This window comes from Podarcis vaucheri, assembly GCF_965113315.1.
Source record: "Podarcis vaucheri genome assembly, chromosome: 2".
In the NCBI taxonomy this organism is placed as follows: domain Eukaryota; kingdom Metazoa; phylum Chordata; class Lepidosauria; order Squamata; family Lacertidae; genus Podarcis; species Podarcis vaucheri.
In genome coordinates this window covers 28,461,341-28,489,262 of record NC_138760.1, presented here as the reverse complement: position 1 = coordinate 28,489,262, position 27,922 = coordinate 28,461,341, and the positions used below count along the sequence as shown (strand labels likewise).

General features: G+C 44.5%; 1 protein-coding gene across 9 annotated transcripts in view; it reads right to left on the bottom strand.

The window, feature by feature from the left end:
* Nucleotides 1-27,922, bottom strand: part of ARSG (arylsulfatase G) — a 118,757-nt gene that overhangs the window by 34,293 nt on the left and 56,542 nt on the right. For 8 of the 9 annotated variants that reach the window (XR_014216737.1, XR_014216738.1, XR_014216739.1 and 5 more), the window contains 3 exons: nt 23,111-23,307; nt 18,726-18,806; nt 6,355-6,463 (listed from right to left, as the gene is read on the bottom strand). Coding sequence is in view for 2 of the 9 variants with exons in the window: in XM_082212567.1 (XP_082068693.1) it covers nt 6,355-6,463; nt 18,726-18,806; nt 23,111-23,307 (387 nt within the window). In the remaining 7 variants the exon portion in view is untranslated. The remainder of the gene's footprint in view (nt 1-6,354; nt 6,464-18,725; nt 18,807-23,110; nt 23,308-27,922) is intronic. The other variant, XR_014216736.1, reaches the window with a different exon arrangement.

The following is a 27,922-nucleotide window of genomic DNA, read 5'->3' as shown; positions in this document are numbered from 1 at the left end:
CTCTGCAATGCAGGAATCTCAACACATTTGAAACGTGCTAACAGTTTTATTACTGTGCCACTTGCTTTAAGACTCTTTGCCACCGTAAACACTCACAGAAAACCTACTTTTGTTGTCCATCCATTAGTCCCTCATACTACAGGAGTGCTCCAAAATCCACAAATAACAAGTATTTCTCAGAAACAAAGTAGATATAAATAAACATTTCTGAGCAGAAAGAAAATACCACAGAACTTGCTCCCACATTAGATACAAACGTCACATGTAACTTGGCCCCAAGTTTCCAACACACTGTGTGTACTAGGATTTCAGCAGCCCCAATTTGACATGGACAATCTCTGAGTTTCACAGTAAGACTTAAAACGCATCCTAGAATTGCACCAAACGCTTAGAGAGGAAGGCATTTCATTTCTGGGGAAAGGCACCCGATTCCACTAGATGGTTCACTGGAACAATCCATTCTCAGAACACCACGCTCTTGTCTGCATACTTGTTGATGGAAAAAAATAGTCAAGAATGCTTTGTTCCAGTGAAACACTAGGCATGAGCTTTTGACACACAAATACCTTGGTTGCCATTTTACATTTTGGCTCTACCTCCCAACAGCTATCTTCTTAGCTATCAAAGACCTGTTACGATCACTAGATCATAACATGTCACTCATTATCATCTGTTTTATTGAGGCTCGGATTCTGTAATTATGGTTGGCTGATTGTAATAGATGTACTACTACTGCTAAGTAAGCAACAACAACTGCCAATCTTTCCGTTGAATAATAACTCCAAAATATATAGCTTACGAACACCATACAGTATCCGTGACACACCAGCACTGATGCATAACTTCAGCATAAGGAGGCAGCGGAGAATGAAAGCATTTAGCCTCAAGGCTTCGCATAAGTGGTCAGATTGTGACAGCGTTCTGGGCTAACTCCTTAGAAACAGCCTGCAGAAGACTGAAATGTCATAGCAATTAATGGCATTAGTAATAACTTTTGTGGTGCACGGAAAGACATTTCCGTGACCAAAGGGGCTTACATAATGCCAATTAATAAGGAAATCACACCCAAGGAACTCATTTACAACTACTAATAAAAGCCCAATGATCACTGCTATTATTCCAGTGGATTTACCCTTGCAATCCCAAAGAGATTTATGTCCACTGTTGAAAACAACAACAAGAAGGATCTAGTGGTCCTTATTTACTCTAAGTATTTTTGGACTTGGGGTCCAAAAAGCTGGGATCAGGGATGTTGAAGTTTAGTCATGTCTGACTCTTTGTGACCCCATGGACCAGAGCACACCAGGCACTCCTGTCTTCCACTGCCTCCCGCAGTTTGGTCAAACTCATGTTTGTAGCTTCGAGAACGCTGTCCAACCATCTCGTGCTCTGTCGTCCCCTTCTCCTTGTACCCTTCATCTTTCCCAACATCAGGGTCTTTTCCAGGGAGTCTTCTCTTCTCATAAGGTGACCAAAGTATTGGAGCCTCAGCTTCAGGATCTGTCCTTCCAGTGAGAACTCAAGGCTGATTTCCTTCAGAATGGATAGGTTTGATCTTCTTGCAGTCCATGGGACTCTCAAGAGTCTCCTCCAGCATCATAATTCAAAAGCATCAATTCTTTGGTGATCAGCCTTCTTTATGGTCCAGCTCTCACTTCCATACTTCACTGCTGGGGAAACCATAGCTTTAACCATACGGACCTTTGTCAGCAGGGATCAAGGATAGCAGGTCCTAAAATTGGAAAAGCCCACTCCCAATGGCAATAGCCAGAGGCACCGTTAAGAGCATCATCACCGCAAGTCTAAGCCAGGTACACAGTGGATGATAAGCAAAGGTGATGTGCAGACAGGAGCCGAGAGAAGGGAAGTAGATAAGATGTATGCAGCATAAAGAGGTGAGAAGCAGCTTGGTCTTTCCCGGATGACTTAATATCCAGAGCAGAAGAAGGTGAAATCGTATTGGTTCCCTAGGCTCCTGGGTTCAAATCCCTACACAGCCAGGAAACACACACCAGTTGGCCTTGGGAAAATAATGGTCTCAGTTCACAGAGTTGTTTTGAGGATTCTGTCCTGAGCCCGCGACATAAGCCAAGGAAAGAGCATAAATAACAAGAATTGATGTGGGCATGTTTCTACCAGCAGGTCGAGGCCAGATTACAATCCCAAAGCAAAGATCCTGGGGTTTCTCCTTCATCTCCCTTTCAGAGCATTCTGCAATGTGCTATTGAGAAACATTCAGCAGGGCATATCCAGTCATTTCTATGGGATAGCAAGAGGGAGTGTACTACACCAGAGGCTTAAAACTGTGCCCAAAACTACATTCCCACACGCTCTAATATTTCTCTGATGAAATCAGGGACATCATGTTATGTTATGTTGTTATGTTATGTTACGTGTTGTTACGTGTTGTTATTTTTATCCTGCCCATCTGGGTCACCCCAGCCACTCTGTGTAGCTTCCAACATATGTATAAACCATAATAAAAAATTCAACATTAAAAAAGCTTCCCTGTACAGAGGCTGTCTAAGGGTTGCATAGTTACTTTTCTCCTTGGCAGGGGTGTGTGTGTGTGTGCATGTCACATAACTCCATACCATCCAACATTTCTCCAACAAAAATAGGGGACGTCTTAAGGAAAAGCAGGACATTTCAGGATCGAATCAGAAACCTTCTGTAAATCCAGGACTGTCCTGGAAAATAGGGACACGGAGAGTCCCTATTCCAAATCCAAGAGTAAAAATTCTGAAGCATCTGAGATGCATCACCTCAGTCTAAACTCCTGATCTGTATTTAAATCAATAATGGAAGAATTTCTAATGGATATGGGTAAATACTGCTAAAAGAGTGTAGTTCCGTTGAAACAGGGTAGAACTGTATTTTTAATACAGTGGTACCTTGGTTCCCGAATGGCTTAGTTGTCGAACAAACTGGCTCCTGAATGCTTCAAACCCAGAAGTAAGTGTTCTGGTTTGTGAACGTTTTTTGGAAGCCGAAGATCCGACGTGTCTTCTGCTTGAGTGCAGGAAGCTCCTGCAGCCAGTTGGAAGCCGTGCCTTGGTTTTCGAACAGTTTTGGGAGTCGAACCGACTCCCGGAACGCATTAAGCTCGAGAACCAAGGTTCCACTGTACACACATTGTTCTGGCGGCCCAATTTGCCTTGGTCCTTGCCTTGCTAGACTCTTTCAACCTGTCGGGGGGGGGGCAGCTGGCCATAACCCTTCTACTGAATTTGTGGGTGCGATTAGAAATAATAATAATAATAATAATAATAATAAATTTTATTTATACCCCACCCTCCCCAGCCAAGACTCAGGGCAGCTAACACCAGGTATAAAACAATTGATTAAAATACAACTTAAAAACAAGATTAATATGCAGCCTCATTTCAGTAGAAACTCAAATCAAAAACTTTTGGGGGATGAAAACGTCAAATCTTCACCAAGGCCAACTATCCAGATTGGTCCTACGTGGGCCAGAAAAAAAAAGCCAACAAAGTCCCCAAATAGGAGTTCCATCACAGAAGGAGAAAGGAAAAAGGATAGAGGGGGAGGGGATCAAGCTGATTCCAAGCCAAAGGCCAGGCAGAACAACTCTGTCTTACAAGCCCTGCGGAAAGAAATCTGATCCTGCAGGGCCCTGGTCTCATGGGACAGAGCGTTGCACCAGGCCGGAGCCAGTGTTGAAAAGGCCCTGACACAATACACCTCTTTTTGCCCTTGCATGCCTGATTTTTTTCAAAAGAAATCACTGGTGCTGTCGGAGAAAGCAACGTTGGGGCAAGACAACCCCTGACTGTCACCTGCTGGAACCTGTGACACAAGCAGAATGGTTTTTAAACACCCACACTCACGCCTACTTCAGGCTGTGCTTTATCTTTTGGTTCTCAGGCAAGTGTTAGCTGCGCAGCGGCTTCCTGAGATCTTGTCTCCCAGGAGTGCTGCCAAGGAGATGACGCCCCAGGGAGCATCTCACACTGTTGCTATCTGGCCTTGGAAGCACCTGGTTCCCAAGCAAAGACAGTGACAGCCTTGATTGCTCCCTGGGTTGCTTTCGCCTCCTCATGGGAGATGCAGAACTATGTGCTCCTGGCTGCTGGTGACTTGGAGGAGAGGAACCACCAGGGGCTGTTTAGGGGAAGGGATAGTGGCCACGATCCCTTTCGAATATCTCACAAGATGCACCTGCGCTAGGGTCGCCCCCCCCCCGTCCCTTTGAAAAACAGGATCGCCCTGTTTTGAACAGCAGTGTCCCCTGTGCCATTTGGCCCATTTTCAAAGTCATGGAAAAAATAAAATGGGCATTAAAAGTTTCCTCCTTTGTGCACTCACCACAACATGCTTGTCTTGTGCAGCCTAGCTTGCTAGACACCTTGGAAGTTAAGCTGGCTGATTGAAAAGGAGGAGGAGCAATAGATAGCATTTCTACCTCTGTATAGTGAAATAGTTTTACACTCACACACAGCCTTCTGAGGCATTATCAGACTATTCCAGCTAGGCAAACACACTCAGTAGTGGTGTAAATAATATTATTATTAATAATAATAATAGTGTATTCTGTGTTTTTATATTGTGATTTTATCTTGTGAGACCTGCAGGTATAGGGTGGTATATAAATTTCAACAACAACAACAATATTAATTAACAACAACAACAACAACAACAACAATAGCAACAATAATAATGTTGTTGAAATTTATATACTACCGTATACCCGCAGGTCTCCAGACAAAATCACAATATAAAAACACAAAATACAAAATAAAAACAAAAGCAAAAGCAACCCAATCACCCCCTCCCAACACATTTTAAAGACATTGGATTATTTCATGTATTTTTAATTTTTTGTTGGAAGCCGCCCAGAGTGGCTGGGGAAACCCAGCCAGATGGGCGGGGTATAAATAATAAAGTGTTGTTGTTGTTGTTAGATGTCAATCAGTCAAAGGCCTAGATAAAGAGGAACGTTTTTGTCTGGCGCCTAAAGATGTATAATGAAGGCGCCAGGCAAATCACCCTGGGGAGAGCATTCCACAGAAGGGGAGCCACTGCAGAGAAGGCCCGTTCTTGTGTTGTCATCCTCCGCACCTCTCGTGGAGGAAGTGGGGCACACGAAGAAGGGCCTCAGAAGTGATGATCTCAGGGTCTGGGTACTATCTTCCAGGACCATCTCAGCAGTCCTGACAACAGTACTGTAAGACAGACCCCACATTAAGAATCCTATCTTATGTATGGGGGGAAGCTGAGGATGAGAGGCAGCAGTTTGCCAAAAGCAAAGTTAATGACAGAGGTCAGATCTGAACAGTCAGCTTCCCACTCACAGCTTGTTAACACGTTTTGGCCAAGCTCATCCACGGAAATACCATGCAGGGTAACAATACAGAAGCAAGCATCATTGACTCCTTCAAAGTAGTGTCCCCAACAAGCCATCTGGATTAATGTGGGCGCTCTCTATAGGTTTTTGTCTGTGTGCGGTAAGCTGTTTTTGATTCATGATACCAATGCAGTTACCAAATACAACAAAAAGCATTGCATCGCCTTACAGCAGCTGTTCTCTGTCTCGAGTCCCTAGATGTTGTTGGACTACAATTCCCATCATTCCTAGCCAGCATGGCCAGTGGACAAGGATGATCGGAGTTGTAGTTCAGTAGCATCCGAGGACCCAAGTTTGAGAAAGGCTGCCTTAGGGACAAACACATTTATTATGGCACAAGCTTTCAGGAACCAGTTGAGTTGATCAGAAGCATGAAGTACTAGAGAGTTGGAAGCAATGAGGTCAGAAGGAAGTGAAGTTACGTAAGGTTATTAGTGGGGAATAATTTTTACTCCTGTTCTCATGAGACAGGGATTTTGAAATCTTTATCTGAGTAAACATCTCAAAAGTTAACTTTTGGCCACTTTCAAACCCAGCATTCTCCAGGAGGAAAACAACCCCCTTGGAAGAACTCAGTTGTTGACTCAGTGGCCAGCATCTCTGAACCCCTTCACCCTAAACAGCCACATGGTTTTTTTGTCCCCTCCCCCCCCCCAAAGCCTCCTTCTTAATCCTTATTAAGGTCTGAGAAAGGGGCTAAAGGGTGCAGAGGGTTGCATAAATCTGTGGGTGCTTAACAGAGTTTATTACTGGTTAACTCAGGACAACGCCTCCATTTTTGTTGTTCTGTTTATCCCTCTGGAAATGGCAGGTTCCTCCACTTCCCAGGAATGTATGTTCTCAGCAGTTCCGGTTCATGCCAGAGCAGTTCAGCTGTTCCCCACATGAAGCCTGCGCCAGTTTTGGGTTTGGCCATCAACGCCCCTCTCCAGGCGAATCTTGAAAACGATCCCAGAAGAACAGCAGGCACTGTTACATTCTCTTACCTCAACATCACAGGAACCGTGGCATTTGCCGGGATCTTCCCTGCCCAGTAGGCAAGCGTGGGAACCCGGTGACCCCCTTCCCAGGTCGTTTGCTTTGCTGAGCTCCCACCTGCAAAATTTAAACAGAGAAAATGTATTTGCAGAGGCCTGTCTGCCAGGAGAGTTCCCAAAGAGCCAAGATCGCAAAACAAAAGCTAAATAGTTAAGAGACAGGGGGACAAGTTTTCTCCTTTTTAAAAAATGAGACAAACAATCCAATAACGGGGATGTGAAATTGTGCTAGCCCAAAACAGTGCATAACATAAATGACACAGCAGTCCTAATTATCTCATCAATTCCTTCCTCTACGCTGCTTCAGTTTATTCAGCAGTGGCAACAGCAGAATGCAAGGCCTATTCAAGGTTGAATCTGGGATATTTTTAGCTTTTTCAACATGCACAGGGTGGGGACGGGGGAGACACTCCTGAAGATTATAAATGTTTACAAAGTACTGGTGCAGCACATAGCATGCTAAGCTTGAGCTCCATCCCAGCTGGATTGGCCAAATTTGGGTTAAGTCATCATGGTCTCGCAGCCACAGTAACCTTCCTTCAGGACTAGCTGTGAATGCGCACAAGGCAAAGACTTGGCATGGACAAAAAGTGTGATGTCAAATCATCTACATAAAAGCACAGTACAGTGGTACCTCAGGCTACATACGCTTCAGGTTACATATGCTTCAGGTTACAGACTCCGCTAACCCAGAAATATTACCTTAGGTTAAGAACTTTGCTTCAGGATGAGAACAGAAATCCTGCAGTGGCGGTGCAACAGCAGCGGGAGGCCCCATTAGCTAAAGTGGTCTTCAGGTTAAGAACAGTTTCAGGTTAAGAACAGACCTCCAGAAGTTCTTAACCCGAGGTACCACTGTACAGTAGTACCTTGGAAGTCGAACGGAATCCGTTCCATAAGTCCGTTCTGACTTCCAAAACGTTCAGAACCCGAAGCACAGCTTCTGATTGGCTGCAGGAAGCTCCTGCAGCCAATCAGAAGCCACGGAAGCCCTGTTGGACGTTCGGCTTCCAAAAATAGTTCGCAAACTGGAACACTCACTTCCGGGTTTGTGGCATTCAGGAACCAAAACGTTTGAGAACTAAGCTGTTCAAAAACCAAGGAACGACTGATAGATGGGGGGTAGGGAATCAAGTGCAAATCCTGCTGTGGAGTCTGGAGTCACTGCCAGGACGAGGGGCAGAGCAGGGAGGGAATGACAGCTATGGCTGAGAGGAGGAAGCGAGGACAGGCTTGTTGGGGAGTGGGCTTGGACCGCTCTGCCTTAACACAAAGGAACACAGGAAGCTGCCTTAGACCAAGTCAAAAGTTCATCTGGTTTTGCATTGTCCACCTTGGCATGTCAGTGGCTTCCCCAAGATTTCAGAGAGAAGTTTCTCCCGGTCCTACTTGGAGACGACAGGGCTGCATCTGGGACTTTCTGCATGCAAGGAAGATGCACTCACACTGAGCTATGGCCTCTAACGCGTACACTTGCAGCAGCAGCGAAAACATGGCTTCAGAGACAGTGCAGCTGACAAAGGGTCAGGATGAAGAGAGGTGGGTGGGAAGGCTGAGCTCTGATCCAGGAGATGCAAAGGTTCTCCGATGACAACAAAAAGAACTCATGGGAGCAGGTTTCCACTTTTTATTCCACTTTCAAGATTTAGGAAGAACACCTTCGCCTTCCATTGTACTTTTTATAATTAGTTTCAAAAGCTGCTCAGCTGTTTTCAACCACTGGAACCATCCACATTTTTTCTCGTTGCCTAAGTCAGATAGGAGGCATACAGGAAACACTTTAACTGATTCCGATTCAGTTCTGCTTGCACATCTAGTCCTGAGGGGCTAGGCAGAGATGGGCTTGTCTGTGCTTTGTTTGCCCAACAAGATTTGGAAATGTTTGGTACATGGAGCTGTTACATCCAGACTGCATAAACATTTATATAACCATGTCAGACCGCGCTGCTTTGCTTAAAAATGATCTCTCCTGCTGCTGTTGCTGCTGCTGGCAAATTGTTTTTATTTAACAAAATGTATACAGTGATACCTCAGGTTACAGACACTTCAGGTTACAGACTCCACTAACCCAGAAATAGTACCTCAGGTTAAGAACTTTGCTTCAGGATGAGAACAGAAATCGTGGGGTGGCAGCGGGAGGCCCCATTAGCTAAAGTGGTATCTCAGGTTAAGAACTGTTTCAGGTTAAGAACGGACCTCCAGAACGAATTAAGTTCTTAACTCAAGGTACCACTGTAAGTTGCTTGATTGCGGCAAAAATCTCTTAAGCAGTTTACAAGAAATTTCAAAATTACCTGGACAGTTTTAAATATTGAAAAACAATTAACATAAAAATATTTTAGGACACATTAGCACCTACACATTTGCACAAAAATGTTCTAAGCAGGCCCTGAAAACAGTACAGGGAAGGTGTCTGACTCATGTCAACAGGAAGGTGCTGCCACACTAAAAGACTGATTTCTTACGATTGTAAGCAGCATCTGAAAGCAGCCGTGTTTAGGGAAGTTTTTAATGTTTGATCTTTTACTGTATTTTAAATATTCTGTTGGGAGCCGCCCAGAGTGGCTGGGGAAACCCAGCCAGATGGGCGGAGTCTAATTAAATTTATTATGATGATTATGATGCTTAATTGTGGAAGGGGAATTATGTGGTCCCTGTAACGGTGCCAGTTCCGCAGATCAGAATAGTGGAATGGGCACAAAAGGGCTTCCGGTACCAACTATGACACCTTGAATTTGGCCTAGTAACAAGCGGGCAACCGGTGCCATTCTTGAAGCAGAGGTATTACATGCAGACAATCACTCACTCGTGTCAGCAACCGTGCTGCAGCATTCTGAATTAACTGCATCTTCTGCATCGCAGACCTCTGACTTTGTTTGGGTTATATAGGCTGCTTGACCAATGAAAGCTCTCCCTACCCCGATGTGGAACCCTGATTGTCACATGATAGGCTCCACTCTACAGATGTGCCACTCAATGCATGAATGGTGGGAGTATAGTATGGGAACCAGTAATATTAGAAAAACGAACCAATAAACTGAAACTGACAGGGGGACAAATGGAAGATGACGCCTCCACCCCGTTATGGCTCCCCTTTATCACATACACAGCCCAACAGGAGAATGACAAGTACAGTGGTGCCCCGCAAGACAAATGCCTCGCAAGACAGAAAACTCACTAGACGAAAGAGTTTTCCGTTTTGGAGGTGCTTCGCAAAACGAATCTCCTATGGGTTTGCTTCGCAAGACGACAATGTCTTGTGAGTTCCTGCTGGGTTTCCCCCCCTTTTTTCTAAGCCGCTAAGCCGCTTATCAGCTGATCCAATCAGCAGATAAGCCGCTAAAAGCCGCTAATAGCGCTAATCCGTCAATGGGCTTGCTTCGCAAGATGAAAAAACCACTAGACGAAGAGAATCACAGAACGGATTCTTTTCGTCTTGCGAGGCACCACTGTATCCACCAACAGCATATGAATCAATATGGCTAACCTGATTCAAAAACACCCACCCACCCCACTCACACATGAAAACGAAGTTCACCACAGCCAACCACAAACAAACAACTACACCCTAGGCCAGGCTTCCTCAACCCTGGCCCTCCAGATGTTTTGAGACTACAGTTCCCATCACCCCTGACCACTGGTCCTGCCAGCTAGGGGTCATGGGAATTGTAGGCCACAAACATCTGGTGGGCTGAGGTTGAGGAAGACTGTCCTAGGCCAACCCCAACCTCTCTCACCACCAAAGGAACACAAGCAAATAGTAAAAGAGAACCTGCACAAGCGACGCTGACACAAAACCCCACACATACACGAAGTAAAACAGAAACATGGCTACCCCACTCCACCCCCACTCACCCTGGCCCCCTCCACCTCTTTCCCCCTTTTCTTTCTGATGCAACACTAATGTCTCAACAAATGAAACTGATGTGTAGAAAATGTAACTTGAAAAAAGAGACATTGCACATACTTCTGTAAACCAAGAAATCTTAATAAAAATTACGTGGGGGGGGGGGAATGAATGGCGGAAGTAGGTAGAGCTGCCCCAAATGCAATCATGGTTGAGGCCCTGATCTCCACCTCACAAAACTGATAAGCTCTGGGGAAGGGAGAGAGGAGGTCAAATAGGATTAGAACACTTTCAACTCAATTTTTCCTCTGGACCCACTGTCTAACACAGTGTTTTCCAAACTTGGGTCTCCGGCAGTTGATGGACTACAACTCCCATCATCCCTGGCTAGCAGGACCAGTGGTGAGGGATCATGGGAATTGTAGTCCAGAAACAGCAGGAGACTCGAATTTGGGAAACTCTGGCAACACCCAGCCTCTATGTACAAGCTGGAAAACTACACCTTACTAGCCTAGGTTTGGATATCGCTGCCTAAAACCCCAGCAACACTCCTCACATTCAAGCTGAAGAAAGAAAAAAGAGATCTTTGCTGCTTTCTGTTGTGGCTGCATTGGCTAATTGTTGTTGTTTTTTTAATGGAAAGGCTCTGCTTTACAAATAGGCTAAATGAAACAAACTCAATTCAAGTGACTTCCTCCCCCTCCCCTTCCAAAATCAAAAACGACGAGTGCTTGTTGACAAGCGCATTCACCTCCCTTCCCCAAAGCACAGTGTCTGTAAACACAAAGGGTACAAATTGCACCGGCCCTAATAAGGGGCTTTTTCTGGACCAACTCTGTGCTGAAGTGCCCATCCACGCAAAATAACACAGGCCTGTGGCATTTGTTTCAATAATCAAATGTTATGCAAGCATCCTGTTGCATTAAATTACAAAGGCCAAGGCTTCTGGGGAAAATCTGACGGAGGAGAGAAAACAGAATGTTTCCTTGTAAGGAAGAGGGGGTGGGGATGGACAAAGCCAAAACACCCCCTGGAAAGGCCCAAAATGGAAAATTACCAGGGCATGGGATGTCACTTGATTTATTGCACGCATAACTTTTTGCCAGGGAACATATTGAGATGCTTTCTGGAGGACTTTAGGGCTTGTCTATAGCTCATGCAAACATTGTACGATTCACCCCCAAAGCTCAAGTTCAGTCCTGCTGTTGGCAAATTTGCCGTTTTAGAGGGGTGGTTTTCAACCAATTCCAAACAGGGCTGCACTACTTCTGAAGGATGAGGTTCACAGGCTAGGGAAGGAGCCCTAGTGGTTTGGAGCAGAGCTTACTGCACCTGCTGTGGCCACTTATGGGTAGAGATTGCCTGGCTATGTCTCTTATATTCTGGTAGCCTTCAGATTAGACCACTGCCACATGCAGTACATGCTGCTTCCTTTGAAGTCTGTGGTTAGTTCAAAATGCAGGTGGTGACACAGGTGCAGAAGACCAGGCGTTGGGATTATATTTATACTGCTGGTGTTGAAAACACTGTCTCCCAAGTCTTTCAAGATCAAGTCAAAGTGGCTGGTTCACCACTTCGGCACCAGAGTACTAAGCTGACCATCTTCGTCCTTAGCTAATCACCATGGCTGTCCTCAGATATTTTCTCCTCTGCTTCCAAAGGAAAGGCAGGTGATTATAACTCCCACCATCCCTGGCCATTTGCCACACTGGCTGGGGCTAATGGGATTTGCAGCCCAAAACACCTTTCCTCCACTCTCCAGAATTTCAGCTTTTCCCAATTTTACCTGGAGGTGTTAGGGATTGAACCTTGAGCATGCTAACCAAGTGTTCTACCACTCAGCTATAGTCCTTCCCATGGTTCTGGGAAGCAGGACAGGAAGACTACAGACATCTCGTTGTTGGTTCCAGACTTCCAACAGGCTTTCAGTAGTATGCTTCCTTAAAAAAGTGTTGATGGAGAAGATTCATAAGGATCAAGCAGGCTTTCTCCCAAAAAGGCACCTATCAGACAATGTAAGGAATATAATAGATATTTTGGAAAAGTTAGAGGTGAATATAAATACTAAAGCAGTGCTGATTTTTGTGGATGCGGAGAAAGCCTTTGACAATATTTCTTGGAGTTTTTTGAAAAAGAATCTTCATGGGATGGGGGTAGGGCAAGGATTTGAGAATGGTATGGGTGCAATATATTCTGAACAAAAAGCTAAGCTGATTGTAAATAACGTAATAACTGAGGAACTCAAGATAGAAAAAGGGACACGACAGGGGTGCCCAATTTCCCCATTGCTTTTCATTTCGGTTCTGGAGGTGTTGCTGAATATGATTAGAAATGACCAGCAGGTTAAAGGTGTACAGGTCGGAGCTAAACATTACAAGTTAAGGGCATTTGCAGATGATCTAGTATTGACCTTGCAAGAGCCAAACACTAGCACGAAAAAGGTGTTAGAAATAATTCAACAATTTGGTCAGGTAGCTGGATTTAAACTGAATAAACAAAAAACTAAAGTTTTAGGAAAAAATTTAACAGATATGGAGAAGGAGAAATTCCAAGAGGAGACAGGTTTGACGGTGGTTAAGAAGGTGAAATACCTAGGGGTTTATTTGACATCTAAAAATTTGAATTTGTATAAGGACAACTATGAAAAATGCTGGTTAGAAATTAAAAAAGATCTAGAAATATGGTCAAATCTGAAATTGTCAATGTTAGGCCGAATTGCAGTTATCAAGATGAATGTATTGCCTAGAATGTTATTTTTGTTTCAAACCTTGCAGATCCTTGACAAGATGGACTGTTTCAAGAGGTGGCAGAAAGATATTGCGAAATTTGTCTGGCAGGGCAAAAAGCCCAGAATAAAATTTAAAGTACTTACAGATGCAAAAGAAAGAGGGGGATTTGCCCTGCCGGGCTTAAAACTGTACTATGAAGCAGCAGCTTTTTGCTGGTTGAAAGAGTGGATGCTCCTCGAGAATACAGATATCTTGGACTTAGAAGGTTTTAATAATATGTTTGGTTGGCATGCATATCTATGGTATGACAAAATCAAAGTGCATAGGGCCTTTAAAAATCACATTGTCAGAAAAGCGTTGTTTAATGTCTGGATAAGATATAAAGATCTGTTGGAAAACAAAACCCCTAGATGGTTGTCACCCTTGGAGGCTAAGGCACTGAAGAAACTCAATATGGAGGCCGGATGGCCAAAGTATTGGGAGATTTTGGAACAGGACGGAGACAAATTGAAATTACAGAGTCATGAGAAATTGAAACCTAAAGTACGAGATTGGCTCCATTATTACCAAATAATGGAGGTCTACAAACAAGACAGGAAAATTGGCTTCCAGGTGGAAAAATCAAAATTAGAGACTGAACTGTTAGAACCCAATACTAAGAATTTGTCAAGAATGTACAATTTGCTGCTGAAATGGAATACACAAGATGAAACAGTTAAATCAGCTATGATTAAGTGGGCACAGGATATTGGTCATAATATTATGTTTGCTGACTGGGAAAGGTTATGGAACACCGGTATTAAATTCACGGCATGTAATGCCTTAAAGGAAAATATTATGAAAATGATTTACAGGTGGTACATGACCCCAGTCAAGCTAGCAAAAATTTACCACTTGTCTGATAACAAATGTTGGAAATGTAAAGAAACTGAAGGTACTTTTTACCATCTTTGGTGGACATGTCCGAAGATTAAGGCTTTCTGGGAAATGATATATAACGAAATGAAAAAGGTACTTAAATGTACTTTTCTTAAGAAACCAGAGGCCTTTCTCTTGGGCATTGTCGGCCAATTGGTGCCAAAGAAAGATAGAACTTTCTTTATGTACACAACAACAGCAGCAAGAATACTTATCGCAAAGTATTGGAAGACACAAGATCTACCCACCCTGGAAGAATGGCAGATGAAAGTGATGGACTATATGACACTGGCCAAAATGACTGGCAGAATCCGCGATCAGGGAAAAGAGACGGCAGAAGAAGAATGGAAGAAATTTAAAATTTATCTTAAGGACTACTATAAACTTGATGAATGCTAGAATGTCGAGGTTTTCAGAAAGAAAGGGTTACAGTGATATAAGATTAGATTAAAGAAAAGATTAAGACGACAGAGGTTGGAAAGAAATATTTAGAAGTTGTTAAAAAATTATGGACATTGGGATGCAGAAAGGGGAGGTATGGGGGAGTCCGAGAAGAGAGGTTTATGGAAAAAATGCTATGAAACTATACGTGTTTGTATGTCTTTTTATGTGTTTGTTTGTTTTAAAAAACTTTGTAAAACCAATAAAATTTTTTATAAAAAAAATAAAAAAAGTAGTATGCTTCCTTTGAATCTGGAGCCATTATGACTAACAACCATTAAAAGCATAATCCGCTGTAAATTTAATCTACTTCAAAGACCTCTGAGCTCTTGGCCGTCACATCTTGTGGCAGCACATGCCTAATTTGAAGATGTGATTTGTTTTATACTGTGTAAACAAGGAATAACTAATGTTGCCGGACTACAACTCCCATCATTCCTTGGCCACTGTACAGCATGGGGTGGGGCTGATGGGAACTGGGATCCAATAACATGCAGAGGACCACAGGTTCTTTACCCTTGTGATATAGTGAGATGGTGGGTTGAAATATGGCTCTTAGAGATGCGAACTGGTTAACTAATTTCCAGAAATAAATGAGAAGTTAAGTCGTATGGCCAGAGAGGAAGTTTTAGAAGCGGGGAAGGGATTTTAAATGAAGACAGCAAAGCCCTGGGACTGTAAGTTCTGCGGCAGCTTTTTATTATAAATGTCAGACCATTCCTTTCTATATTTGGAAACGGACAGGAAACATATGTGGAAATAGCTGCTGCTTCTGCTCTCAAAGAGCAACTGGGGAAATATGACTTTACACAAACACACACACACACACACACACACACACACACGCACACACAGAGAGAGAGAGAGAGAGAGAGAGAGAGAGAGAGAGAGAGAGAGAGTACTAGAAGCAGGAAACAAATACTTCACATTGTGGCCTCTTGCCTACCTCAACATAAATAATCCCACCAATGCAAGAGAGACACACAGATGCAGATCTGATCAGAGTTATCTTTACAATGAGAGAGATGTTTTCAAAGGCATGAAAAACAAAGGGAGCCTCTTGGGGAACTTGGCACCTCTTAGAAAAAAACTAACGTTTCAGTGAAACCAAATACCGATAAATGGAACTAACAGGCAGAGTTATGCCAAAGTGAACACCTTGGAGTCTCTGTATTCTGTCAGAGAGCATAAATTCCACCACTCGGACTCGGTCAGCACTGCAGCTGCTAGTTTGTTTCGGGGCATTTTTGATGAGCTTACAGCACAGTTGTAACGATCCCAGTAAAAACCCCCGTTTCCCAAAGCTGCTGTCGGAGGGAAATCACTACTGTTACTAATTAGAGATTAGCAACTTATTAAGAGAGATTTTTGGCCTATTAAGCAACACATAAAAAAGCTTTTAAACAAATAAAGAAGGGCCAGATTCAACCAAGTTGTTGCACTTGCAAGAACCAGCACAATAAGACCTGCTAGGACAGCAAGGCTTTCATCCTCCTCTCACCCCCCATGCCTGTGCACTCTGCATCCCTCTCTAATCGTTTTGGGAAGGGCAGGAGAAACACCAGAACAGTATATGGGGAAAGGAGAGGGGACATCACTCCAGTAAAGGTAAAGGGACCTCTGACCATTAGGTCCAGTCGTGGATGACTCTGGGGTTGCGGCGCTCATCTCGCTTTACTGGCTGAGGGAGCCAGTGTACAGCTTCCGGGTCATGTGGCCAGCATGACTAAGCCGCTTCTGGCGAACCAGAGAAGCGCACGGAAATGCCGTTTAGCTTCCCGCCAGAGTGGTACCTATTTATCTACTTGCACTTTGACGTGCTTTCGAACTGCTAGGTTGGCAGGAGGTGGGACCGAGCAACGGGAGCTCACCCCATCGCGGGGATTCGAACTGCCGACCTTCTGATTGGCAAGCCCTAGGCTCTGTGGTTTAACCCACAGCGCCACCCACGTCCCATCACTCCAGTAGACAAGCAGAAATGCTTATGCTGACGGAGTGATCTGCTCAGCACGACACTGAATTCCAATTTGTAGGAATCCAATTTGTGTGTGCTCTCCTCTTCCAACTGGTCTCATAATTTCCAGAATAGGAACAAGATGCCTACACTGATTCCCAGATGTTTCCAATATGGGTGACACAGTACAGAGGTATCTTGTATGTGCCTCATTCAGCACTGACTCATCGAAATCTCCTCCCTGGCAGAAAAGGCCATGGCACTGCATCGCTGTCATTTCAGGCAAAGCAAGACTTGGATCCTATTCTCCTGATGAAATCAAAATGATGGCAGGAGATCGCTTTTCATCAGCATTTCTTACATATAACAAGGAGGTCCCAATATTTGCCCACTACATGGCATCAAAGGGGTAAGGAAAGAAGGAAGGAAACCAAGCTCCATAATGCATTAACAAACTTTGAGCACATGAGAAAAATCAGGCCACTTCAAAATACAACGGTACCTCAGGTTAAATACTTAATTCGTTCCGGAGGTCCGTTCTTAACCTGAAACTGTTCTTAATCTGAAGCACCACTTTAGCTAATGGGGCCTCCCACTGCTTCTGTGCCACCGGAGCATGATTTCTGTTCTCATCCTGAAGCAAAGTTCTTAACCCGAGGTACTATTTCTGGGTTAGTGGAGTCTGTAAGATGAAGCCTATGTAACCTGAAGCGTTTGTAACCCGAGGTACCACTGTAATCCAGATCATAACTCCAGCGCTTTGCGAGAAATGAGAGACAGTCTGTCAGTATCTCTCCTAGTGATTTACAGACCGATAATAAACATCTTTGGGTATTTATCTCTCTGTAAACATGTGGCGCTATTTTTAAGATAATCCCCACTAAGAGGGCATTGCCCATCAAAATTTGAACTTTGGCTAGTACATCAAAGTTAAAACTGGGAACACTGAAATTATTATCGAGTCCAAGGACTCCCTCTCAAGTGGGAACTATCCCCAGTAACCACAGCGACAGTGAGAATACAAGAAAATTTCCTCTTCTATGAATCCACTGGCAAGCACTTGAAAAACTGTGTTCAATGTTGTATGAGCAAATCTGAAAGTCCAAGACAGCTAAAACACACATATAAGTATAAGACACTTTCTGATGTTCCAGTTGGTTGTTTAGGGTGGAGGAGCTCTTCGTTTTGTTTGGCTTTGGGTGTGTACATTTTGCTATTTGAGCATCACCAGCAGACCCTCCAAGTGTCCCTATTTTCCAGAAACAGTCCTGAATTTACAGATGCCATCCCAGTTTCTGATTTGATCCCACAATGTCCCGCTTTTCCTTAGGACATCTCTATTTTCATCGGGGAAATGTTGGAGGGTATGGAGTTATGCGACCCTAGAGCCAAGGACATGGGTAGGCAAACTAAGGCCCAGGGGCCAGATCTGGCCCAATCACCTTCTAAATCCGGCCTGCGGATGGTCCAGGAATCAGAGTGTTTTTACATGAGGAGAATGTGTCCTTTTATTTAAAATGCATCTCTGGATTATTTGTGGGGCATAGGAATTCATTCATTATTATTTTTTTCAAAATATAGTCCAGCCCCCCACAAGGTTTGAGGGACCGGCCCATGGCTGAAAAACTTTGCTGACCCCTGGTCAAGGAGATAAATAACTATACCCCCTTTAGAAGACATCTGAAGGCAGTCCTGTAATGGGAAGTTTATAAATGTATAATGTTTTATTATGTTTTCATATATGTCGGAAGCCTCCCAGAGTGGCTGGGGCAACCCAGCCAGATGATAATATCACCATCACCATCATCATCAACATCATCACTACTACTACTACTACTACTACTGTTGAGTAAGGTAAAGGTAATGGGGCCCCTGACGATTAGGTCCAGTCATGACCGACTCGGGGGTTGCGGTGCTCATCTCTCTTTATTGGCTGAGGGAACTGGCGTACAGCTTCCGGGTCATGTGGCCAGCATGACTAAGCCGCTTCTGGCGAACGAGAGCAGCACACGGAAACGGCGTTTACTTTCCCATCAGAGCAGTACCTATTTATCTACTTGCACTTTGGCGAGCTTTCGAACTGCTAGGTTGCCAGGTAGGACGTCTGTATTTTCATCAGATAAATGTCGGAGGGCATGCACCAGTTTGTATTCTGTGAAATGGGTACTTTATTTTTCCAACCGCAAAATGCCCCAACCCCAAAATGTTGGGCCTCCCTGATCTAAGTCTTCCATGGCAAGGGTGCTACAACCAGTGAAGGAGGAAGAGGTCAGTGCTATTGGACTGAAACAGAGGATACATCCTAACTTCCCTTCCAGCTTTTTGCCTGAATTTTGATAAGGGAGCTTATAGAAAACAAGATCCTGATTTCTGCACACGTGCTGCGAAAGAGCCAAACAAGCCCTAGAAACGAATGAGTGCCAGCAGTTACCTTTTCTTGTTTGCCATCTCCCCGTGTAGGGACCGACACTGCCCGCATAGTCACATTTCTCAGCCCAAGGCCCGTTATCTCCTAGGAGGGAAAGAAAACTCCTTGTTGAAAACAGAACGGGAAAGTCCTTTCAATTCAAAACAAGGAGAACTAGCAAGAAAGTTAATAGAGCATGCTTCTGTTCCCCATCAAACCCCTTTAAATGAACCTTAATACGTTAATAAAGCTACTTCCAACGAATGATTATGGGCAGTACCAAAAGCTTCCTTTTAATATTGTTACCAATATAATGGCTTAAAGGTAAAGGTAAAGGGACCCCTGACCATTAGGTCCAGTCGTGACCGACTCTGGGGTTGTGGCACTCATCTCGCTCTATAGGCCGAGGGAGCTGGCGTTTCTCCGCAGACAGCTTCTGGGTCATGTGGCCAGCATGACTAAGCTGCTGCTGGCGAACCAGAGCAGCGCACAGAAACGCCATTTACCTTCCCGCGGGAGCGGTCCCTATTTATCTACTTGCACTTTGACGTGCTTTCAAACTGCTAGGTTGGCAGGAGCAGGGACCGAACAACGGGAGCTCACCCCATCGCGGGGATTCGAACCTCCGACCTTCTGATCAGCAAGTCCTAGGCTCTGTGGTTTAACCCACAGCGCCACCCACGTCCCTATATAATGGCTTACAACGAACTAAAAAATAATAATAAAAGCAAGAGTCACAAGAACATTCAGAAAACACCAGAGTTCAAGGGAGGCTTTATTTGCAGGCAAATGGCTTCTTTGTTTGCTTCTAAATGGGCTGGTACCCTGTCCTTTTTTTTCAGACAGAGCGCATTTCTGGCACCTCTCAGGTGGGTACCATTGTGAGCCAGTGCTCCCCCCCCCCCACTCCATGCTTTTACATATTTCCAAGAAGCCCAAAATAAACATTTAAGTCAAAACAGAAGCTGGCCTGCTTGTACGAGTCTACATTTTTTTGAGATCAATGACTCCACCTAGTTCCTAGCTGTCCCTGAGAGAAACTGAGTAGAAGGTAGTGGTCACGTCCTGTGATGGATGGTCAAGGAACCAGATGCCTGGTTGAAGGACAGGGACCAAGCTCCTTCAGTCATGTCGAGCTTTTCAAAAGAGCCAGGTCTGAGCATCAGTGAGGCCACTCCAAGGCATCTATCGCACCCCAACCATACACGTAAAGCACATTTATACCATTTTGGAAGTCATAGCTTCCCCAAAACAATGCTGGGAACTATACTTTACGACCCACAGAGCTACAATTCCCATCACCTTTAGCATACTACAGTTCCCAGCATTCTGGGGGGTTTTTTGTGGGGGGCCCATGATTGCTAAAGTACAGTGGTACCTCGGGTTAAGTACTTAATTCATTCCGGAGGTCCGTACTTAACCTGAAACTGTTCTTAACCTGAAGCACCACTTTAGCTAACGGGGCCTTCTGCTGCCGCTGCGCCACCGGAGCACAATTTCTGTTCCCACCCTGAAGCAAAGCTCTTAACCTGAGGTACTATTTCTGGGTTAGCGGAGTCTGTAACCTGAAGCGTATGTAACCTGAAGCATATGTAACCTGAGGTACCACTGTAGTTAAGAGTGATTTAAATGTATGCTGTGGATCCGACCTGAGTCACTACTCTCTCCAGGCACCAAAAGAAACTCAAGACATAAAAGTACCATATATATATATATATATATATTGAGGAAGAAAACCAGCCTTCCAGTCTATGGGTTGCAAACATAAGGAAAGGAAACGAGTCAGGCTTGGATCTTAATGAGCCAAATGTGATCTCATTAAAAATGGATTTAGGGACTGGAAATTCCGTTTCAATTAAGTGGGGATTTGTGCTTTGATTTTTAGACGTGGATGACAAGGTTTGTCCTTTTGACTGAAATGGCACAGTCAAATGAAGATAACCCAACAATAACGGACGTTTTCCCAAGTTTCACAGTCTGGGAATGTGAAACAGAAGGAGTCCAGAATGAAGCAATGAGTCTTAGCTCGAAGGCTAAGCATATCGAGTCATACCCTCCAACGTTTCTTCGATGAAAATAGGGACGTCCCATTCCATAATGATAATTTTACTATTTATATCCCACACATATCTTACTGGGTTGCCCCAGCCACTCTGGGCAGTTTCCAACATGTATAAAAACATAATAAAACATTACACATCTTTTTTAAAAAAACTTCCCTATACAATATTGCCTTCAGATGGCTGGGGGGGGGAGGGGCAGATAACTCCATACCTTTCAACATTTCTTCAGTTAAAATGGAAATATCCAACCTTACCTTCCAACATCTCTCCAATGAAAATAGGAATATCCTAAGGAAAAGCGGGACATTCTGGGATCAAATCAGAAACTGGGATGGCTTCTCTAAATCAGGGACGTCCCTGGAAAATATCGACACTTGGAGGGTCTGTTGAGTTAACTCTGCTATTGCACAAGTTCGAGAAAACAGGGACGTGGGTGAAAGGCTTTCAGCTGACTCAGAGAAGAGTGGATTTCAGTGCACTAAGCCCTCAGCTGCGTGAATCTATAGATCAACTTAAGGCACATGTCCTATTATGGATCACACAACTAGATTTGGGTTCAGTCCAGCTTGGGGGCAAGAAGGAGCTCCCTCAAAAGACTGTCATGTGCAGGGTGCAGTAGGGTGTGTGCTGAGCTACGTGTTCCTCTAGCGTTATTGAAGCTAAGCAGCTGCAGACCTGGCCAGGTCCTTGGATGGGAGACCATGGGTAGCCTCACACAACAACGGGACACAGCACATGAAGAAATATTTTCAAGAACAGAATGTAATGTGCAGAGGCAGGATATTCCGACCAATTAATCAAACTGACAGTCCCTTCTCTGCAACCTGAGGCTAGCTGGGGCTGACGGGAGTTGTGGGTCAAAACATCTAGAGGGTACCAGGTTGGGCAAGCCTGATATGAGCTGGAAGGGTTTCCAAGGGTCAGTTAGTCCAAAGCCCTGCAACGCAGGAAAAGTGGGCCTTCCCTATTGCCTGAAAGGTCCCCTCCTTACCCCACCGATGAAATTAGGCTTGAAAGAAGCATTCCATTACAGGCAACAGATTATAGGGTTCAATCTGGTTTACAATTAGGCTTATGGGCCCCCAAACATTGGCAGCCCCTGATGGCGTATTACACAGTTTCTAAAGACCATACAAGAGAGCACTGTTTATTCGAGTTTTTCAAAGCTCCCCTCAGATCAACTTGGAAATTACCCAGGTTCTTAGCGGGGGGTGGGGAGAGATTTGAAGATGTCAGGTAGTTATTTATTTTTAAACCAACTGAAGGATCCTTTTTCTTCCCCTACAGAAATGAATGGCAGCCATCGGCGGGTGGATGGGGAAGGGGACAAAGGGTCCTCCCCAAAGAACAGATTTTCCCATCAGCCTCCAGTTTTGCCCCCACACCTCTTGAAACCAGGCCTATGCAACACAGAGGTGTATGACGTAGCTCCTTTATGTTGCTCTGGGCCAATTTTAAAGAAGCTTGTGGGGGACTTTGGCAACAGAAACAATATCGTCTGCAGCTGCCAAAAATACCCTTCAAAATCCCTGGCTGACAAAGTCTTTACTCAGGGTAATGCCAAGCCTTTGCCAGTCAGGGAAGACAGCAAATCTTCATCCACTCCGATTTCAATTTGGGCAGAAGCTCTGTGCAGTAGAACTTGTAGCAGGGTGGAGGGGGCGAATACAGTGGTACCTTGGGTTACATACGCTTCAGGTTACAGACTCCGCTAACCCAGAAATAGTGCTTCAGGTTAAGAACTTTGCTTCAGGTTGAGAACAGAAATTGTGCGGCGGCAACGCAGCAGCAGCAGGAGGCCCCATTAGCTAAAGTGGTGCTTCGGGTTAAGAACAGTTTCAGGTTAAGTACGGACCTCCGGAACGAATTAAGTACTTAACCTGAGGTACTACTGTATTTAAAAGTTCGCCCCTCTTTTTACAAGACCGTGAAGTTCTTTTCCCGGGTTCAGAGAACTGCCGTGGCACCCTCACTGAAATCTGCCCTATCCAAATGTTGCTTTTCTTCTTTTTTAATGATTATTATTTTGTCAGATTCTTTCCCCTCCCCCTGTTTTTCTGTAAGACTACTGTGTGAGGTAAATAAGGCTCAGGGATAATAACTAGCTCAAGGTCCCCTTTGAGCTTAACGGCTGAGGGAGGATTTGAATCCAAGGCCAACACGCCACAACTAAGCCATTTAACATTCTGCTGGAACAAGGCACTGTGTTGTACGTTCGTATTTATTAAGTTATTCAGGCTGCTTTGTGTTAGCGCAGCTGAAGCCAAAGAAAGCCTTACAACAAACCCCATAAAACCAGCCGCCTAAGCAACCTTTGGTACAGTGACTGGGGTTGTATCGCTTCACCTGTGAACCAGAGGAGTGTGTTTTCCTTCGCGGTGCTGTCAACTTCGTCTTTTATTCGTCCCACCAGGGCATCCATCTCCCTCAGGTTTGCTCCGTATGGATCTTGTCCAGGCAGGTCCCATGTTGGCTGAGCCAACGTCAAAGGCACATGCATATGAGCCAAGGCAATATATAGGAAGAATGGGTGTCCACTCCGGCTAGAGAGAAAACACAGAAATGCACACTGGTTAATTAAATGGAGGAAGGCATGGCTTGGTCAGAATGGAGGCCGCATGGCTGCCCAACAGTCTATTACTACAGCCATGATAATATAACATCTTTCCACTCAGCTGGCCTGAAATTGTAAGAGATTCTTTCTCCAAAATGGCAGTGGTTCTGCTTATTTAAGTCTGTGTTTTTCAAACCGAACAGGGGACCTCATCATGTCCACCACAGATGTCCCCAGACTGCTTGTTGCAGAGGAAGCTAAGCCACGTTCTAAGAACCACTGTCAGTTCACGCAGAACATTAGCTGGGCCTGTTAAGCCTCACCATTGTCCCCAAGTAAACCAAGAGTGCTGTTCAGAATGTAACCAATCCTTTTCTGTAACTGTGCATTGCAAGGGAAGTGCTGGTCAGGAAAACTTGTCAGCCACTACTGATATTCTCACTGAGGCATACTTCTGAGGAACCCAAACCCACGAGTTTGAAAATCACCAATTTAGGCCACGCCTGCACTGTTGTCGGGCAATAGAAGGGGTGGAGTGGGCAATGTATCCCTTGATTCAGGAATCACAAAACACCAGAGATTCATGCAACAACGTGGCTTCAGTAACAACACAAACAGCGATTCAGATGGTGTCAGTACAGTGATACCTTGGTTTACAAACTTAATCCGTTCCGGAAATCCTTTCTTAAACCGAAGTATTCTTAAACCAAGGCGTGCTTTCCCATAGCAGCGGGGGACTCAATTTACAAAGGGAACACACTCAACAGGAAGCAGTACATGTTCTGCTTCCAAGGCAAAGTTCACAAACCAAAACACCTACTTCCACGTTGTTCATAAACTAAGCTGTTCTTAAACCAAGGTACTACTGTATAATGAAGACGACTGCAACCTACATAGTGCAAATTCTTGGATGCACATTCAGTATACAGCTGCAAATCTGGAAACGAAAAGTATTCCTTCCTTCCTATTTCCCATATGGAGATTTTTTTTTCTTTTTTTCTAAATCAGATTTAACAGGAAGATGCTCCAAGGACAGGTCTGACATCAACACATGGTGCTCTCAGGCAAATCAGGCAGGCATCCTTTTCATTAAAAGAAGAAGAATTACAGGCCTGGCACCATGTGGACACAGGCACTGGGTTGGAGAACTTATACTCTCAGTGGCAGGATGCAGTGAAAGAAGCATTGGGTGGATTGAACCTCCAGTGCCTGCAAAATCCCTGGGAAGCGGCTCTTCCAGAGACCAGGGCTCCCTTAAACTGGCATAGGTTGGTGTTGCCAAAAAGCCTGGCCACTGAAGCACACTATCCACCCCCTCCCCTTTAAATTAAAACAGGGCGCACAATTCACTCTCTAATAATAACAACAACAATAATAATAATAATACCTGTGTACAATGAAATTAAAGCTCTTGAAGTAGGCACACTCAGAGCAGGGACTCAGGCAGAGATGCAATGGGTGACCTCCTTTAAGGACAGGTCATTTTGGCATCACGTACGATGCCGTCAATCACTCCCAGTGCCAAGGAACAGAAGAACTGCTTAGCAACAGAGGTTAAATGAAAGGAGGCACTCCCAGAGCCTCTTGGGATCCTTTGTTCTATTAGGTAATTCTGCAAGACACTCTGGTGATTCTCTCTCTCTCCCCCCCCCCCACCCACACCCTGGCAAGTGTACTCAGTTTGGGAATGACAGTTGCAGATGGCTCCATGGTTGAGAATAACAATGTCTGTTTTCACCCACAGAAACAGTTGCCGAGTGCCCCTTTATCAAGCATAGCATATATCCTTAGCAAGGGAAAAAAGGATAGTAGTTATTCCTAGCAAGAAGTACAGGAGGAAGGAGATTATGGTGAAAGGAGGAGAAATTACATCAGGAACTGGAGTCTGCTGTCTTCCACCACCGGAAATAAACTGATGGACCTGGGAGTGGGGGAGATGAAGAGAAGACACACCCCGCAACCAGGAAATTAGCCTGGAAGCATCATTGTGCAAGAGGTAAACCTGGAGCAGAAGAATAGCAATTCCATAAGAGGACAGGTCATGTCGTATTAAGACTTGACTTTGTGCGACTTTGGTTTAAATGCTTACTTTTCTGGGTGAACGTGATTCTTTGCAGACCAACCCAGGTCCAACCCTCATGCTGCAAAGAAACCAAACTGCACTGAACTGCCATAGATACTACAGGCAAAAGAGGTTCCCCTGTGTTTCACAGATGCAACCAAGGCTCATGCCTAGGGCTAGGCGATATATCAACATATCGTTCAAAACCGGTTTGAAGTTCATATCATGATACAATATCGGTTTCATAGCTTCTGACCTGGCAATATATTGCAAATCATGATGTGTGTGTGCTATGCAAAAATCACAATGTGGGAACAAAAGTGAAGCCAGCCAATGACTCTACATAGCTTATTTAATAAATAATAATAAATAATAAATTTTATTTATACCCCGCCCTCTCCAGCCAAGACCAGGCTCAGGGCGGCTAACAACCGATATAAAAACAAATTGATTGAAATACAACTTAAAAAAAACACAAGATTAAAATACAACATAAAAACATTAAAATGCAGCCTCATTTCAATGCAAATTCAAATCAAAAACTTTTTTGGGGATGAAAACGTCAAGTCTTCACAAAGGCTAACTATCCAGACTGGTCCTACATGGGCCAGAAAAAAGCCAGGGAAGTCTCCCATCACAGGAGGAGAATGGAAAAAAGAAAGAGGGGGAGGGAATCAAATTGATTCCAAGTCAAAGGCCAGGCGGAACAACTCTTTTACAGGCCCTGAGGAAAGAAATCAGATCCTGCAGGGCCCTGGTCTCATGAGACAGAGCGTTCCACCAGGCCGGAGCCAGTGTTGAGAAGGCCCTGGCTCTGGTTGAGGCTAATCTAGCTTCCTTAGGGCCCGGGACCACTAGGGTGTTGCTATTTATGGACCTTAAGGTCCTCCGTGGGGCATACCGGGAGAGGCGGTCCTGTAGGTACGAAGGTCCTAGGCCGTGAATTTCAGACATTGTGATATATCGGTATATCGTGATGTTTAGCTGGTGATATATCACAATGTTGAAAACCAGATAGCGCTCAGCCCTACTCATGGGAGGTAGCAACTTCTTTCTGTAGCTACCTTGAGTATACTTCTGTGTAGAAAGGTGAGAGGTGTATCACAGGTTAAACAAGCAAACAATAAGTTGAGTTGAATGACACACAAGCCCTCTCCAGGTGTTCTGCAAGCATGCTAAAAAATACGTCACACTTATCGCCCTCGGCAAGTTGGAGGGTGACCGTCAGAAGTAGGGAGCCTCCAAACTCATGTGGCTCCCTGCACATTTTAGAATCTTGACGTAAGTTCTAGAACCCTGATAAGGTTCTAGCTCCACAGCCTTCATAGATTTCCAGGAGCTCAGAAGGCTCCCCATTTCAGAAAGTTGCCCTCCAACTTAACAGAGGGTGATGAGAACAAAGACCAGATCATGGATGTTTAATTAACACACGCACGGAACGTCTGAAGAGGGTTACATATCCTTGGCTTCTCCCTTTCCCTCTGGTCCAGGAACCATTCTTTAAGGCACGTTTTATAAATCACAGATGTTGGATCCCTTTAGTTCAACAGCCTCATAAACATGCCCAGGGCAGCTAATCAGAGCAAGTTGAAACATCAATAAAGATGCAAGTCAGTTGAAATTATGTGATAAGGATAAGGTGGAATGGGTTCAAAGAGTCCAAATCAAGACTCCGTGAGCAGTAGATGCGTCCAAAGGAGCAAAAATCTAAGTACACCACCTCTCAGCCCCTAAGAAAAGGTACTTAATGACAACGTAATCTCTGGAAGAATCGCTGTACCTGCCTCAAGTACTGACCTTTGGAGCTATCTGTAGCAGCAAAGCTGTCTTTCGCTTTCATACCTTAAGAATGGTTCTGTGGCGTATTAGTGCAGTCCACAAGGCAGGTGTACCCTGGATGTGAACCAGGAAAACAACTGGCCTGCACATTCTGTGCTGCAAACCATTTTTGCAATGCATCAATTTAGGATAGAAAAATATAAAATGATCATTAGCCCTTCTTCCTGCTGGAACCAAAAGGCTGTCAGTGTAGCAGTCCTTTCAGAACCATGCTCTTATTAGTGCAGGCGACACCCCTGCGAGGAAGTCTTAATGGTTTAAAATGGCCTGTATCTGGGTAATGGAGATGGCGGAGAGAGGGAGGTATAATCTAAGCCAGTCAAATGAGCAAAAAAAAATTGAGCTCAGCGATTCCCAAGCACCACATCAATGTGACCAAACTCCCACCCCAATCTCTCACCTAATTGTCCATTCTCAAAACCTCCAGTTTCTTTAAACAGCAGCCTCATCCACCATTTCAGTACGAATTTCTGAAGAGTACAACAAATGTATGGTTGGCTTCTGCATTTGCAGACTAAGATATGGGATGCAAAGCAGCCAGTGAATTTACTCAAAAGGTGGCTCTGACCAGCCCAACCACTGCACTTCGATTCTAGCATCTGCAGAAAATTGGGAGAGGGGGAAGAACCCCAAGCTTTGGCAGTGGCGTTGCTCTTTCCTGTTATGAGCAGATAATCAAATTTTCTGTTGACACATGCTAGGT